Source organism: Mirounga angustirostris, unplaced genomic scaffold (genome assembly GCF_029215605.1).
Source record: "Mirounga angustirostris isolate CCGP_5_RB_7025 unplaced genomic scaffold, mMirAng1.0.hap1 SCAF_1, whole genome shotgun sequence".
Classification (NCBI taxonomy): Eukaryota; Metazoa; Chordata; class Mammalia; order Carnivora; family Phocidae; genus Mirounga; species Mirounga angustirostris.
The window spans coordinates 48,122,001-48,134,548 of NW_026991709.1; the positions used below are offsets into that span (position 1 = coordinate 48,122,001).

Below are 12,548 nucleotides of genomic sequence, written 5' to 3' on the forward strand. Positions count from 1 at the left end.
CAAAAACAAGAAAAATGATAGAAAAGATCAAAATGGGGTGCTTGGGTGGCTCAGCTGGTTAAGCATCTGACTCTTGGTTTTGGCTCAGGTCATGATCTCATGGGTTGTGGGATCAAGCCCCACACTGGGCTCCATGCTCAGTGCGGAATCTGCTTGAGATTCTCTCCCTCTGCTCCTTTCCCCACTTGAGCACACTCTCTCTCAAAAAATAAATCTTTAAAAATATATATTTAAAAAAAAAGATCAACACAAGTAAGACCCAGTTTTTTGAAAAGATAAACAAAACTGCCACACTTCCTGGTTTCAAACTATATTACAAAGCTATAGTAATTAAAATAGTATGGTATGGCATAAAAAGACTCCTAGGTCAAAGGAACAGAATTGAGAGCCAGAAATAAATCCACACATATATGGTCAATTAATTTATGGCAAAGGAGACAAGAATATACAATAGAGAAAGGAGAATCTCTTCAATTAATAGTGTTGGGAAAACTAGACAGTCACATGCAAAAGAATGAAACTGGATCCCTGCCTTACACCATACATAAAAATCATTTCAAAATGAGTTAAAAACTTAAAACATAAGACCTGAAGCCATATAACACCTAGAAGAAAACATGGTAGTAAGCTCATTAACATCAGTCTTAGCGATGGTAAAACACAGGTCACAAAAGCACAATGAACAAGTGAGACTACATCAAACTGAATAAGGAACAGGCAAGGTTAGGCAGGAAGAGACAGGCAGGGGGCTACATAATCAGGCTCGGAGAAATCCCAGATTTGGAGAAATGTTGTAGATGAGATATTAACCAGGGAGAAGGGATACTTCTTTGTTCTAAATAGAGACAGGATATTCTCATGATATTTACCAATCTACCATGTTGGTTCTAAACATAGACAGGATATTTTCATGATACTTAGAAATCCACCATGTATTGACAAGAAATTTACCAAGTTCCCTGGTCAGTTTTCTATAAAAGACTGACCTTAAGAGCCCTCAGGGGCAACCGGTTCCAGACCCTTCTCCCTCTAGAGAGATTTTTTCTTTCCTTTCTATTCTCACCTTCACTTAATAAACCTTCACCTCACTTCACTTCACCCTTTTGTGTCCCCAAGATTCATTTTCGACTGCATGAGACAAGAACCCTGCAACCCTGCAACAAAACTAAAAAACTTCTGCACAGCAAATGAACCCATCACCAAAATGAAAAGGCAGTACATGGAATGGGAGAAGATATTTACAAACCATATCTCTAATAAGGGGTTAATATCCAAAACATATAAAGAACTCATACAACTCAATAGAAAACTTTCTATTAAAAAGTGGACAGAGGGTGCCTGGGTAGCTCAGTTGGTTAAGCATCTGACTCTTGATCTCAGCTTGGGTCTTGATCTTGGGGTGGTGAGTTCAAGCCCCACATTGGGCTCTATGCTGGGCTTGGAGCCTACTTAAAAAGAAAAAAAAAGGGGGGGGCAGAGGAACTGAATGGACAGTTTTCCAAAGAAGACATACAAATGGCCAACTGGTACATGGAAAGGAGTGCAACATCATTAATCGTCAGGGAAATGTAAATTAAAACCACAATGAGATATTACATCATACCCATCAGAATGATTATCATCAAAACAAAACAAAACACTGATAGCACATGTTGTAAAAATGTAGAGAAAAGGGAACCCCTGAGCACTCTTGATGGGAATGTAAATTGGTGCAGCCACTGTGAAAAATACTATGGAGGTTTCTCAAAAAATAAAAAATAGATCTGCCATATGATCCAGCTCTTCCACTTCTGAGTATTTATGCTCAGGAAACAAAATCATTATCTCAAAAAGATATCTGCACCTTGATGTTCAGTGCAACACTATTACAAGAGTCAACACATGGAAACAACCTAAGTGTCCACTGACAGATGAATGAAGAAAATATACACACAGAAATATTACTCAACCACAAAAAAAGAGACAAATCCTGCCATTTGTAAGAACATGGATGGACCTTGAAGGCATTATGCTAAGTGAAATAAGTCAGAAAGAAAAAAATAATACTGTATGACCTGACTTATATGTGAGATTTAAAAAACAAAAACAAAACAAACAAAAAACACCAGGGAGTGGCCAACAGCCTGCAGAGCAATATGCCTAAGTCTTATTGTAACCGGCACAACACATACCCCATCCATGACTCTCCATCTGTCAGAAAAACACAGTACAGTGGTAGGAAACACAAAGAGAATGTGAAAGACTACTATCAGAAATGGATGGAAGAGCAGGCTCAGAGCCTGATCAACAAAACAACTGCTATATTTCAATAAAACAACTGCTACATTTTCAACATTTCAACTGCTATGTTTCACGAAACCTCTTAGGCAATTCTTTGCTCCTCCTCCTGCAGGAGCAATGATCCCACTTCTCCCCAGTCTCCTGGGTCCTCCTCACCCTGGTATGATGCCAACACCCAATAGGCGGTCCCTCCCATAAAGCCAATGATGGACCCTCCTCCTCCTTGGATGATGCCAATGGACCTGCTCCTGTAATGAGGCCACTTCTGGGAAGCCACATGCCAATCATGCCTGGGCCCCCAGTGATAAGACTTCCTACCCATCCCACGACGGTGCCCACTTGGCCAGGAATGACTCAACCAGACAGATAAGGAGAGATGGGAACCTCTTTACATCCATTTTATACTACTTTTTCTACTTCACCAGGAGATCATGGTGCTGTGACTTTGGGTGTTTTCTAACAGCATGACAAGGAAGACTTGCTCCCCCTTCCTATCAAAGACAGAATAGTTTTTGCAGGGGAGTTCGTATGAACAACAACAACAAAAAAAGTAGTTTTCATTTGTATTGTGAAATGTGAAAGTAAAATTGTCCACTGTTTTAGTTCAAAAAAAACAACACTTAAATACAGTCAACAGATTGGTAGTTGCAGGGGGTGGGGAGGCTGGAGAGAAGTGGGTGCAAATGGGTAAGGTGGTAAAAAGGTACAAGTTTCTAGTTTTAAGACAAGTTAAGTGCTAGGGTATAATGTACATGCAGCATGGTGACTATAGTTAATAGCGTATTGTACGTTTAAATGTTGCTAAGACAGTAGACCTTAGAAGTTCTCATTACAAGAAAAAAAGTAACTGCATGCTGATGGATGTTAACTAGATTTACTGTGTTAATAATTTCACAATATAGACATATATCAAATCGTTATGTTGTACACCTAAAGCTAATACAGTGTTCTATCAATAATATATCAAAAAAATTAATTTTTAAAAATAAATTGATAGGGGCACCTGGGTGGCTCAGATGGTTAAGCGTCTGCCTTCAGCTCAGGTCATGATCCCAGAGTCCTGGGATCGAGTCCCACATCAGGCTCCCTGCTCCTTGGGAGCCTGCTTCTCCCTCTGCCTCTCTCTCTCTCTCTCTGTCATGAATAAATAAATAAAATCTTAAGAAAAAAAAATTGATAGAAACAATTGGGAAAACAATTTAGTACTAATTAAAATAGCCAAAGAATGAATGAAATCTTTACATACAATACTCTCATTCATAATAAATTTTTTTCTTTTTTTATAATAATTTTTAATAAAACAACTCATTATGGTAGTAAAGTAGGCAAAAATTGTGAAGTAAAAAACTATATAAAATTACTAACCTATATCATTCTCTCAGAACACATTATATAGTAATTACTGCATTTTCAGACCTATTTAACAATATGGAAATTTTTACACCATTTATTAGCATTAAAAAAATCAGATACCAAGAATAAATCAAGGATCCCTGTACAGTAAACTATAAAACATATACAAATGACCACAGGAAGATTGTGGAGTAGGAAGTACCTACCATCTTGCCACCTAGACAACAGCACACTGGTAGAATCTGTCTGATATAACTATTTTGGAATTCTGGAGTCTACTCAAGGTCGCAACTACTAGTCAAAAAGTTCAACAGTAAATTGCAGTTAATTTCAGTCAATTTGAGCTCCAAAGGTAGTAGCAGTGACCCAGTCACCTACCTCTAGGAACAAAGCAAGCAGCAAAGCCCAAGTTCCTAAAACAGTTTGCACAGCTTACAATTACCAAGGTAAGCAAGAAGGACCTTATTCTCCACAAATATTGGGAATCTGTATTCTGATCACCGATGGCTGTTTCTGCTCATGGATGAGCAGACATAGAGAAAGACAGCCATTGTTGCAACAACCACGACCAATGTCGCAACATTTTTCCCATTCAGCTAAAACGACTTCCGGGAGACTTACAGGGTTAGCATCTATTTTGTTTTACTCTCCCCCCCTTCATTTTTCCCATTTTCTCCTTTTGGGAACCAAATTTTTTTTTTTTTAAGATTTTATTTATTTATTTGAGACAGAGAGAATGAAAGAGAGAGAGCACATGAGAGGGGGGAGGGTCAGAGGCAGAAGCAGGCTCCCTGCCGAGCAGGGAGCCCAATGCGGGACTTGATCCAGGGACTCCAGGATCATGACCTGAGCCGAAGGCAGTCGCTGAACCAACTGAGCCACCCAGGTGCCCCGGGAACCAAATATTTAAGGATTGCAGTATTAGAAAATAATCACATATACAAGGGAATTCAAAAAGTCACAAAAATTACTAGGGAAAGGCATAAGCTCAGGAAAGACCTGGGAAGACCTTATGTTTACATATCAAGCTGATGTGCGGAACAGAGACCATTAAAAACAACAATTAAAAAAAAAAGGAAAGAAAGAAAAAACAACAGCAAACCCTTGGGAAGGGGAAGAATCTGATTTCCAAACTTACTATAAGATTCAAGTGCTGTGTTTTCAACAACAATAACAACAACAAAAAAATCACAAGGCATATAAACAAACAGGAAATCATGGATGATTCAAAGAGAAAAAAAATAAACCAAAAGAACATGCCCCTGGAAAAAAATCCAGAAAGCAGACTCAATAGACAAAGACATTATAACAACTATCTTAAAGATTCTCAAAAAGCTAAAAAAAAAAAAAGTCTTGGACAAAGTCAAGAAAATGATCTATGGGTAAGTGAAAATATCAAGAGATGAAATATATTAATAAATCAAAAGGAAATTATGGAGCTAGAAAGTATAATAACTAAAATGAAATATTCACATGGGTCACCTGGCTGGGTCACTTGGGAGAGCATGCAACTCTTGATTTTGGGGTCGTGAGTTCAAGCCCCATGTTGGGTATAGAGATTACTTAAACTTAAAAAAAAAAAATTAAATTAAATTAAAAATTCATTACAGGGACTCAAAAACAGATTTGAACAGGCAAAAGAAAGAGTCCATCATCAGTACTGGATTTAGGGAAGGGAAAGGGAAAAGAAATAAAGAAAGATAACTTGAAGATATGATCATAGAAATTATCAAATCTGAGAGACAAAAAAATTTGAGAAAGTCAACAGAGCCTAAGGGACCTGTGGGACACCAACAAGTGGACCAATATATGCAACATTGGTAACTCGAAGGAGAAAAAATAAAGGAGCAGAGAAATTACTGAAATAAATAATCACCAAAAAAATTTCCAAATTTGATGAAAGACATGAATATAAACATCCAAGAAGCCCAAGGGACTACAAGCAGAATAAACTCAATGAGACCTGTACCAAGAAACGTTAATGTCAGAAAACAAAGGCAAAGAAAATCTTGAAGGTACCAAGGAAGAAGGAACTCTTCACATACCAACGATACTCCATGAGATTTCTCACCAGTAACCATAGTGGCCAGAAAGCATGGGGTTGGCATATTCAAAGTACTGAAGGACAAAACTGTCAACCAGAAATCCTGTACCTGGCAAAACTATCCTTCTTTTTCCAGTTCCTTAAGTTATAAAGTTAGGTTGATGATTTTAGATATTTCTTCTTTTTTAATGTAAGCATCTACAGCTATATATTTCTCCTTTAGCATTGCTTTTGCTGCATCCCATGTTTTCATTTTCATTAATTCCTAAGCATTTTTTAATTTCCTTGTGATTTCTTCTTAGACCCACTGGTTGCTTTAAGTGTGTTAATTTCCACCAATTTTTGAGTTTTCCAGTTTTCCTTCCATTAGTGATTTCTAACTTCATACCATATGGTCAGAGAAGATCAGAGAAAATATTTGAAAATCATATTTCTGATAAGATATTAATATTCAGAATATACAGAGAACTCCTAAAACTCAAAAGTAAAACACAGCATGATTCATCAAAGGGCAAAGGACTTGAATAGACATTTCTCCAAAGAAGATACATGAATGGCCAACAAGCACATGAAAAGATGTTCAGCATCACTAATCATTAGGGAAATCCGTATCAAAACCACAATTAGATATCACATCACACCCATTAGGATGGCTATTATGGAAAAAAAAAAAGGAAAATAACAAGTTTTAACAAGGATGTGGAGAAACTGGGACCCTTATGCACTGCTAATGGCAATGCAAAATGGTATGGCTGCTATAGAGAACAGTACAGTGGTTCCTCAAAAAATTACTAATAGAATTAACGTATAATCCAGAAATTCCACTTTTGGGTAGATATGCAAAAGAACTGAAAGTAGAGATAAAGACACTTGCACACCAATGTCTGTAACAGTATTATACACAACAGCCAAAAGGTGAAAGCAACCCAACCACCCAAAGACATTTATACCAGACTACAGACAGGCAAAAAACAAATCAGAACTTCATTTAGGAAAGTAATCTCTAGACAGTTGTTCTGAATCTGATATCTCATATAAATCACAAATTAAAACACCACTTAACTAACCTATTTCTATACCTGGGACCAAAGAAGTCTTTCCAAGGATAAACTAACATATTTTACAAAATAAAATTTTAAGTTTACATACTACAGAAGATACTATAAACAAAGTGAAGTTGACAAATAGGAAACTTGAAAAAATTTTTTGCAACACATATAACAAAGAGTTAATACCTTTAATAAGAGTTCTTACAGTCAATAACAGATGGAACACCCCAATACATACGAAGACTAAGAGAAAATACAAAATCCATCTTCACTAAAAATAAAAAATGACTGAAATGAAAGCAATTTCATGTAAAGTTGTATTTCTTTTTGCCAACAGGTTATCAAAAATTTTTTCAATGAAAACACTTAATTCTGGTTAGAATATAAAAGAATGGCACAGAATTTATAAAAATACACAAACTTACTGTAGCAATGCTATACAAAGAAAAATGAAAAATATCCTAAATGTCCACTCATAAGCAAGCACATATTTGTAAAAGGAGATATATCTCTATGTATTGATTGGCAAACTATCAAGTTACAAGAGAAAAGCAAATTTTCTCATTTACTCTCCAGCATACCTAGGCATTATTATGTTATTTTACAGATGAGGTAAACTGAGGCATAGAGAAAGAAGTTAAACAAATAGACTGAGATAAAATTCAACCCCATACTAAATAAGTTAGTATAGGTATAGCATTTATCACAGTGTAATATCATAATAAAGACTTAATAAATATTAGTTAAGTTTTTAAAGGAGTAATAGAAAGCTTAATAAATTTCTGTATTTTCAAATAATAAGTTGCCATCTAGAAAAAACAAATATGCTACTTCAAAGAGACCATTTTAATTCAAACTCCTTTTCACCCTTGGTGTTTTCTTATGATTCCTGCATTTTTGGTATAAAATACAGTATTTTTTTCCTGCATAAATTCTATTCGAGTTGTCATTATAGTAATAATAACAGTTCTGAACACTAAAGATAGGCTAAGGCTAAAATAAGACTTTTAGCCTTTATAAAACATTTTTCCATAGGTTTTATCAAGGGCATAAGTGCTAGATTTTCAGAGAAAACTTCCTCATTTTCAGTCATAACCCCCATTCTCCTACCCACCAATTTTCAGTTGTTAATTGACATTATAACTTTGTAACAAAGAGTTGGCATATTTACCACATTCTTCGCAATAACGACAATAACAATAATGTCAGAATATCACGTCTTCTCACAAGATCTAAATAATTTCTATTTACTCTTCCTGATTTTAAGATAGGCAGGCTGGGAGGAGGCTGGTTACAGCAAGAATCCCATCCTTGAGCCTACCCTGTGTTCATGCTATATTCAGTTTTAATATAGGTATGGCCATACCTGCAATTTATTTCCATGAGGCACTCTGGATTCTCCTCAAAACGAATTCATTTTAAGGGAAGAGAGAATCACACTAATACTAGTATGGCTGTGACAACTGCCTTGGCAATACTGGTAATAGTAACGGGTAGCAGTGATCTCAGGATCAGATACTGGCATCCTCACCATAGAGACTTCAGGAGCATCAACTACAGCACCAGTAATAGTACTTTTGATGGCAGCATCAATAAGAGAAACACAAAAATAATGACTAACATTTATTAATCACTTACTAAGTTTCTGACATTATATTAAGAACTTCACATAGTTATCTCCTTAAATATGCACAATAATCTTATAAGATGTGTGTTACTACCTCTGTTTTAAAGATAAAATAAGTAACTTGCCCAAGGTAAATCAGCACATTTGCAATACTGCTAAGATCTGAATCCAGATGTCTGACTCCAAAGTCTATGCCTATTCTAAATATAACAGTCAAAAAAATTACCACCAAGAGAATGAATTTTCAGAGCCCACATCAAATACCACCTGGAAATTTCATAACCATTTAGAAAGGACTTGAGGAAAGCTAGCATTCTCACTGAACAGATTTTAAGAACACCCAGAAATTTTAGACCTCTTATTATTAAATCTTGGCCCCAAATTGGTATAAAGCCTATACCGTACAGATTACAATTTGATAGTTCCATAGAATCCTCATGATAATGCTATTTTTCCTAACAGTATGAATGTGCACTGATGTCTTCTGAATTCCATGGTGACAGTACATAAGTGGCTTTTTCTATAGAAAGTATCATCAATTAACATTTTTATTTGTATGATACTTTATGTGCACAAAGAATTCTCACATGTGATATTTAATTAAAAGAGAATAAACAATTTTGTGATGTAAAAAGGTCATTTCTCTTCCTACAACTCAGAAAACCAAAACTCAAGATTAAATGACACAAACATTTACCCAAGTGCACAGAATTAAAATATATATTGAGCTAAGCACTGGTTATAAATGCAATTAAGACATGCTGTCTCTCCTTAAGGAGCTCATGGTCTAGTAGAAGAGGCAGAAATAAATACCTATAGTACAAACTGATTAAGCATGTCTAACATTTCTAATTACACATTAATTTACACATTAAATACATGAGTAACTGAATAATGCCACTGAAACTCTAGCAAATTCAGAAAAAGACCTAATAAAGTATAAAGTCAAAACTGTCAACGAGGATTCACTAGGTAGAGGTGATGTGAAACATAAAATATTCTCCAAAGGGAGAAAAATTTTGTAAAATATTTAAGTTCATATCAAATAAACAGTTTATAAAACTAAAGTGTGTTAGAAATATAAGAAATTTGTTACAGATCTTTAAAAAGGCAGCTATAATACTCTTTAACATAATTAGGCTTACAAGAGAAATACAAAACAGAAGCTACTTGTGGATGATTGAGAGCAAATTAAAAAAAAAAAAGAAGAATGGATCAATAATGTTTCACTCAGATCAAAACTATTTATTGTACTGGCTGAAGGCAGAAAATTAAAAAGAAAAGTTCATGGTAAATGAAAGTTAAAAGATTTAGTAGTACTTACTAACTGACTAACTTAGCTTTACCCACAATTTCTTTTTTATTTACAGTCCATACCTGAGCATCTCCTACAGCTTAAAACAAAAGCAACTTCAGATTTCCATTTCTCTTACTGGCTCAGTAAGCTATAGTTGTTAATAGAATTCACTATCTCAAACCATTTTTGTGAGGAACACATTCAGCCATTCAATCAGAAAATAGCTCCTGAGTACTAGGTGCCAAATACAATTTAGAATCTAGACATAAAAACAATGAATACAACAAGATGGAGAGATAGATGAATGGATGGATAGACTGACAGATGGCCAGACAGATAAACAGAACAGAGGAGGAAGAGGAACTTAAAAATTTCAGAGGAATAGATTTCAATTATATCAAATAAACTGAAATACTGAAATAGGTAACTCAATTTTCCTTAAAAGTCTACATCTATTTTCCCAAAACACAAGTACAGTGTACTTTTTGAAACTGATTATTATCCACAGACTGCTGGTTCCAACAGCCATCTCAAGCCACCAGGGGACAAAAGTCATACTAGCCATCAGAGCACATTTGCCCTCACTTTTTGCAATAACGCATCTATGGGGGAAGAATAGAGACTCATTAGAATAAGTATAATATTTATTTTGAGTAAAGTTATCACTAAACATACCTTTCAGTTAAAAAGGAGCTCTTGTGAGGATTTAGATTTTGACAAGATTTTAGGCTGCCATCAGATGATGAAGAAAGCTGCTCTGATTGCAAGTTGTCTGTATCACCCAAACTGGCCTCAGTTACAGAGGAGGTCTTTATGTATTTTCTTCCTAACTCCGTTCCCAGGACATTCGTCAATATAACTCTGGGTATCCTGTCACACAAAATAACAAACACTGTACTGTACTGAGGTTTGCAGTAAAAAGTGTATTCTAGGAAGTTGACTTTTCAAACATTTTCATCTTTGCACAAGTAAACTATTAGAACTATATCAGTCTAGAAATCAGCCCATAAATACGCTGTAGGAACACATTCTTTTTATGTTTCTAGAAGTACTTGTGTCTTACAAATTGGCACAGATTAGCCTGCCACACTGGGGTGCTTAAAATTTTAACCAATTTTTCTCAAAAATTCTTTTTCTTTTCCAGTATTTATTAAAAACACAGATTACTACAAACAAATTCAAGAAATCTTCATTCTTCTCATTCAACAGAAAGTTCTTGATAAATAATTACATACTTGTAACTGGCAAATGAGAAATGCTAAATCCAACAGGAGAGAAATCATTCAGAATGCACCTGTGGTAATGATAGATTCCATAAGTGAAACAGCACACATACCGGTGGTAATATATATGCTTTATATAACAGCACCAAGGAAAGAGCCAATAAATCAAATGTGTAGAAAATTAAAGTGTATTTTTAAACCTCCAAATTTTTTAAAACTAGTGGGGTTTACATCGAATGTACTATATAAAAGCCTGATATCTTCTTAAACAGAAGAGGATAAATATAATCTTTTCTTGGTTAGCCAATTGTTATTATGAACAACTGACATACTTTGCCACACAGCAATGATGCCCTACGGCAATTATTTGGCCCTGAACTGACCAACCCAAACCAAATTATAATGTTCTTAGTTCTTGTTACTGTATTTTTTAAGTTTTCCTATCTCCTCTTCATCAGATATTCTCCTTGACTGTTGTTATCAATGTCATTTGCAGCACTTTACTGACCATTTGTGAGAGACAACAGAAAACACTTAGAAAGAGCCTGAGTACTTCCATTTAAATGAAACCTGAGCGTCCCTGTACTTTGTTACATTTGCTGTAGTACCTAGAGGTTTTCCCTTATTTTTACTGCATAGAGGCATTATGTTCTTTTCACACTATGTTCCAGACAGAATGGGATTTCAGATCTTAGGAAAACTTTAAAATAATTTCAGTCTGCTCTTTATTTTAAACACGAAGAACTCAAAGCTCAGAAAAGTTAAATGGCTGAAGGTACAACTCTTCTAGCAGAAGAACCTGGGCCTATTATCTTTTGGTTTCTTAATTTTATTCCATTACACATATCCTTAATACTAAGTTGTCAAAGGATCCAGATAACTGAGCTTTTCTATAGATACTGCAGGAAATCTTTGAAAATATGCTTTTCCAGCACAACCTCCACAAAAAAAGTATTGCAATGATTAAGTAGTATATATGATGTAAAAGCAAAGGCTAGTCATAAATACAACTCTCTAAACTCAGAGTTTGAGTGAAGAAAGAAGGGGAAGGAAGTCTGTCATCTAGTACAACCACTGATTGTGAGGGAGGGCAGAGATATTTTTCTACTTTCTCTTAAGATTTAAATCTCTAAGGATCCTAGTTATTACAGTGTGCTCTGTGTATTTGATGCCTGAGAGAAACCTCTTTAAAATCCTTGATTTGAAGTGGGAATGGAGGCAATATAGGACCAGAAAGGAGTCTCAAGATTTCTTTTATCTGACCTCACACTAGAAATTGCTATGAAATAAATCACTAAAAAAAACTTCAACTAGGGGTACCTGGGTGGATCACTCGTTAAGCATCTGCCTTTGGCTCAGGTCATGATCCCAGGGTCCTGGGATCGAGCCCCGCATTGGGCTCCCTGCTCGGCGGGAAGCCTGCTTCTCCCTCTCCCACTCCCCCTGCCTGTGTTCCCTCTCTCGCTGTGTCTCTCTCTGTCAAATAAGTAAATTAAATCTTTTTTTTTTTTAAGATTTTATTTATTTATTTGAGAGAGAGAGAATGAGAGAGAGCACATGAGAGGGGGGAGGGTCAGAGGGAGAAGCAGACTCCCTGCCGAGCAGGGGGCCCGATGCGGGACTCGATCCAGGGACTCCAGGATCATCACCTGAGCCGAAGGCAGTTGCTTAACCA

General features: G+C 35.7%; 1 protein-coding gene and 1 pseudogene across 5 annotated transcripts in view; one reads left to right on the plus strand and one right to left on the minus strand.

The window, feature by feature from the left end:
* Positions 1-12,548, minus strand: part of SENP7 (SUMO specific peptidase 7) — a 162,679-nt gene that overhangs the window by 46,317 nt on the left and 103,814 nt on the right. For all 5 annotated transcript variants that reach the window (XM_064585083.1, XM_064585246.1, XM_064585171.1 and 2 more), the window contains one exon: positions 10,326-10,520. In XM_064585083.1, the coding sequence (XP_064441153.1) occupies positions 10,326-10,520 (195 nt within the window). The remainder of the gene's footprint in view (positions 1-10,325; positions 10,521-12,548) is intronic.
* Positions 2,136-2,650, plus strand: LOC123863343 (U1 small nuclear ribonucleoprotein C-like; annotated as a pseudogene).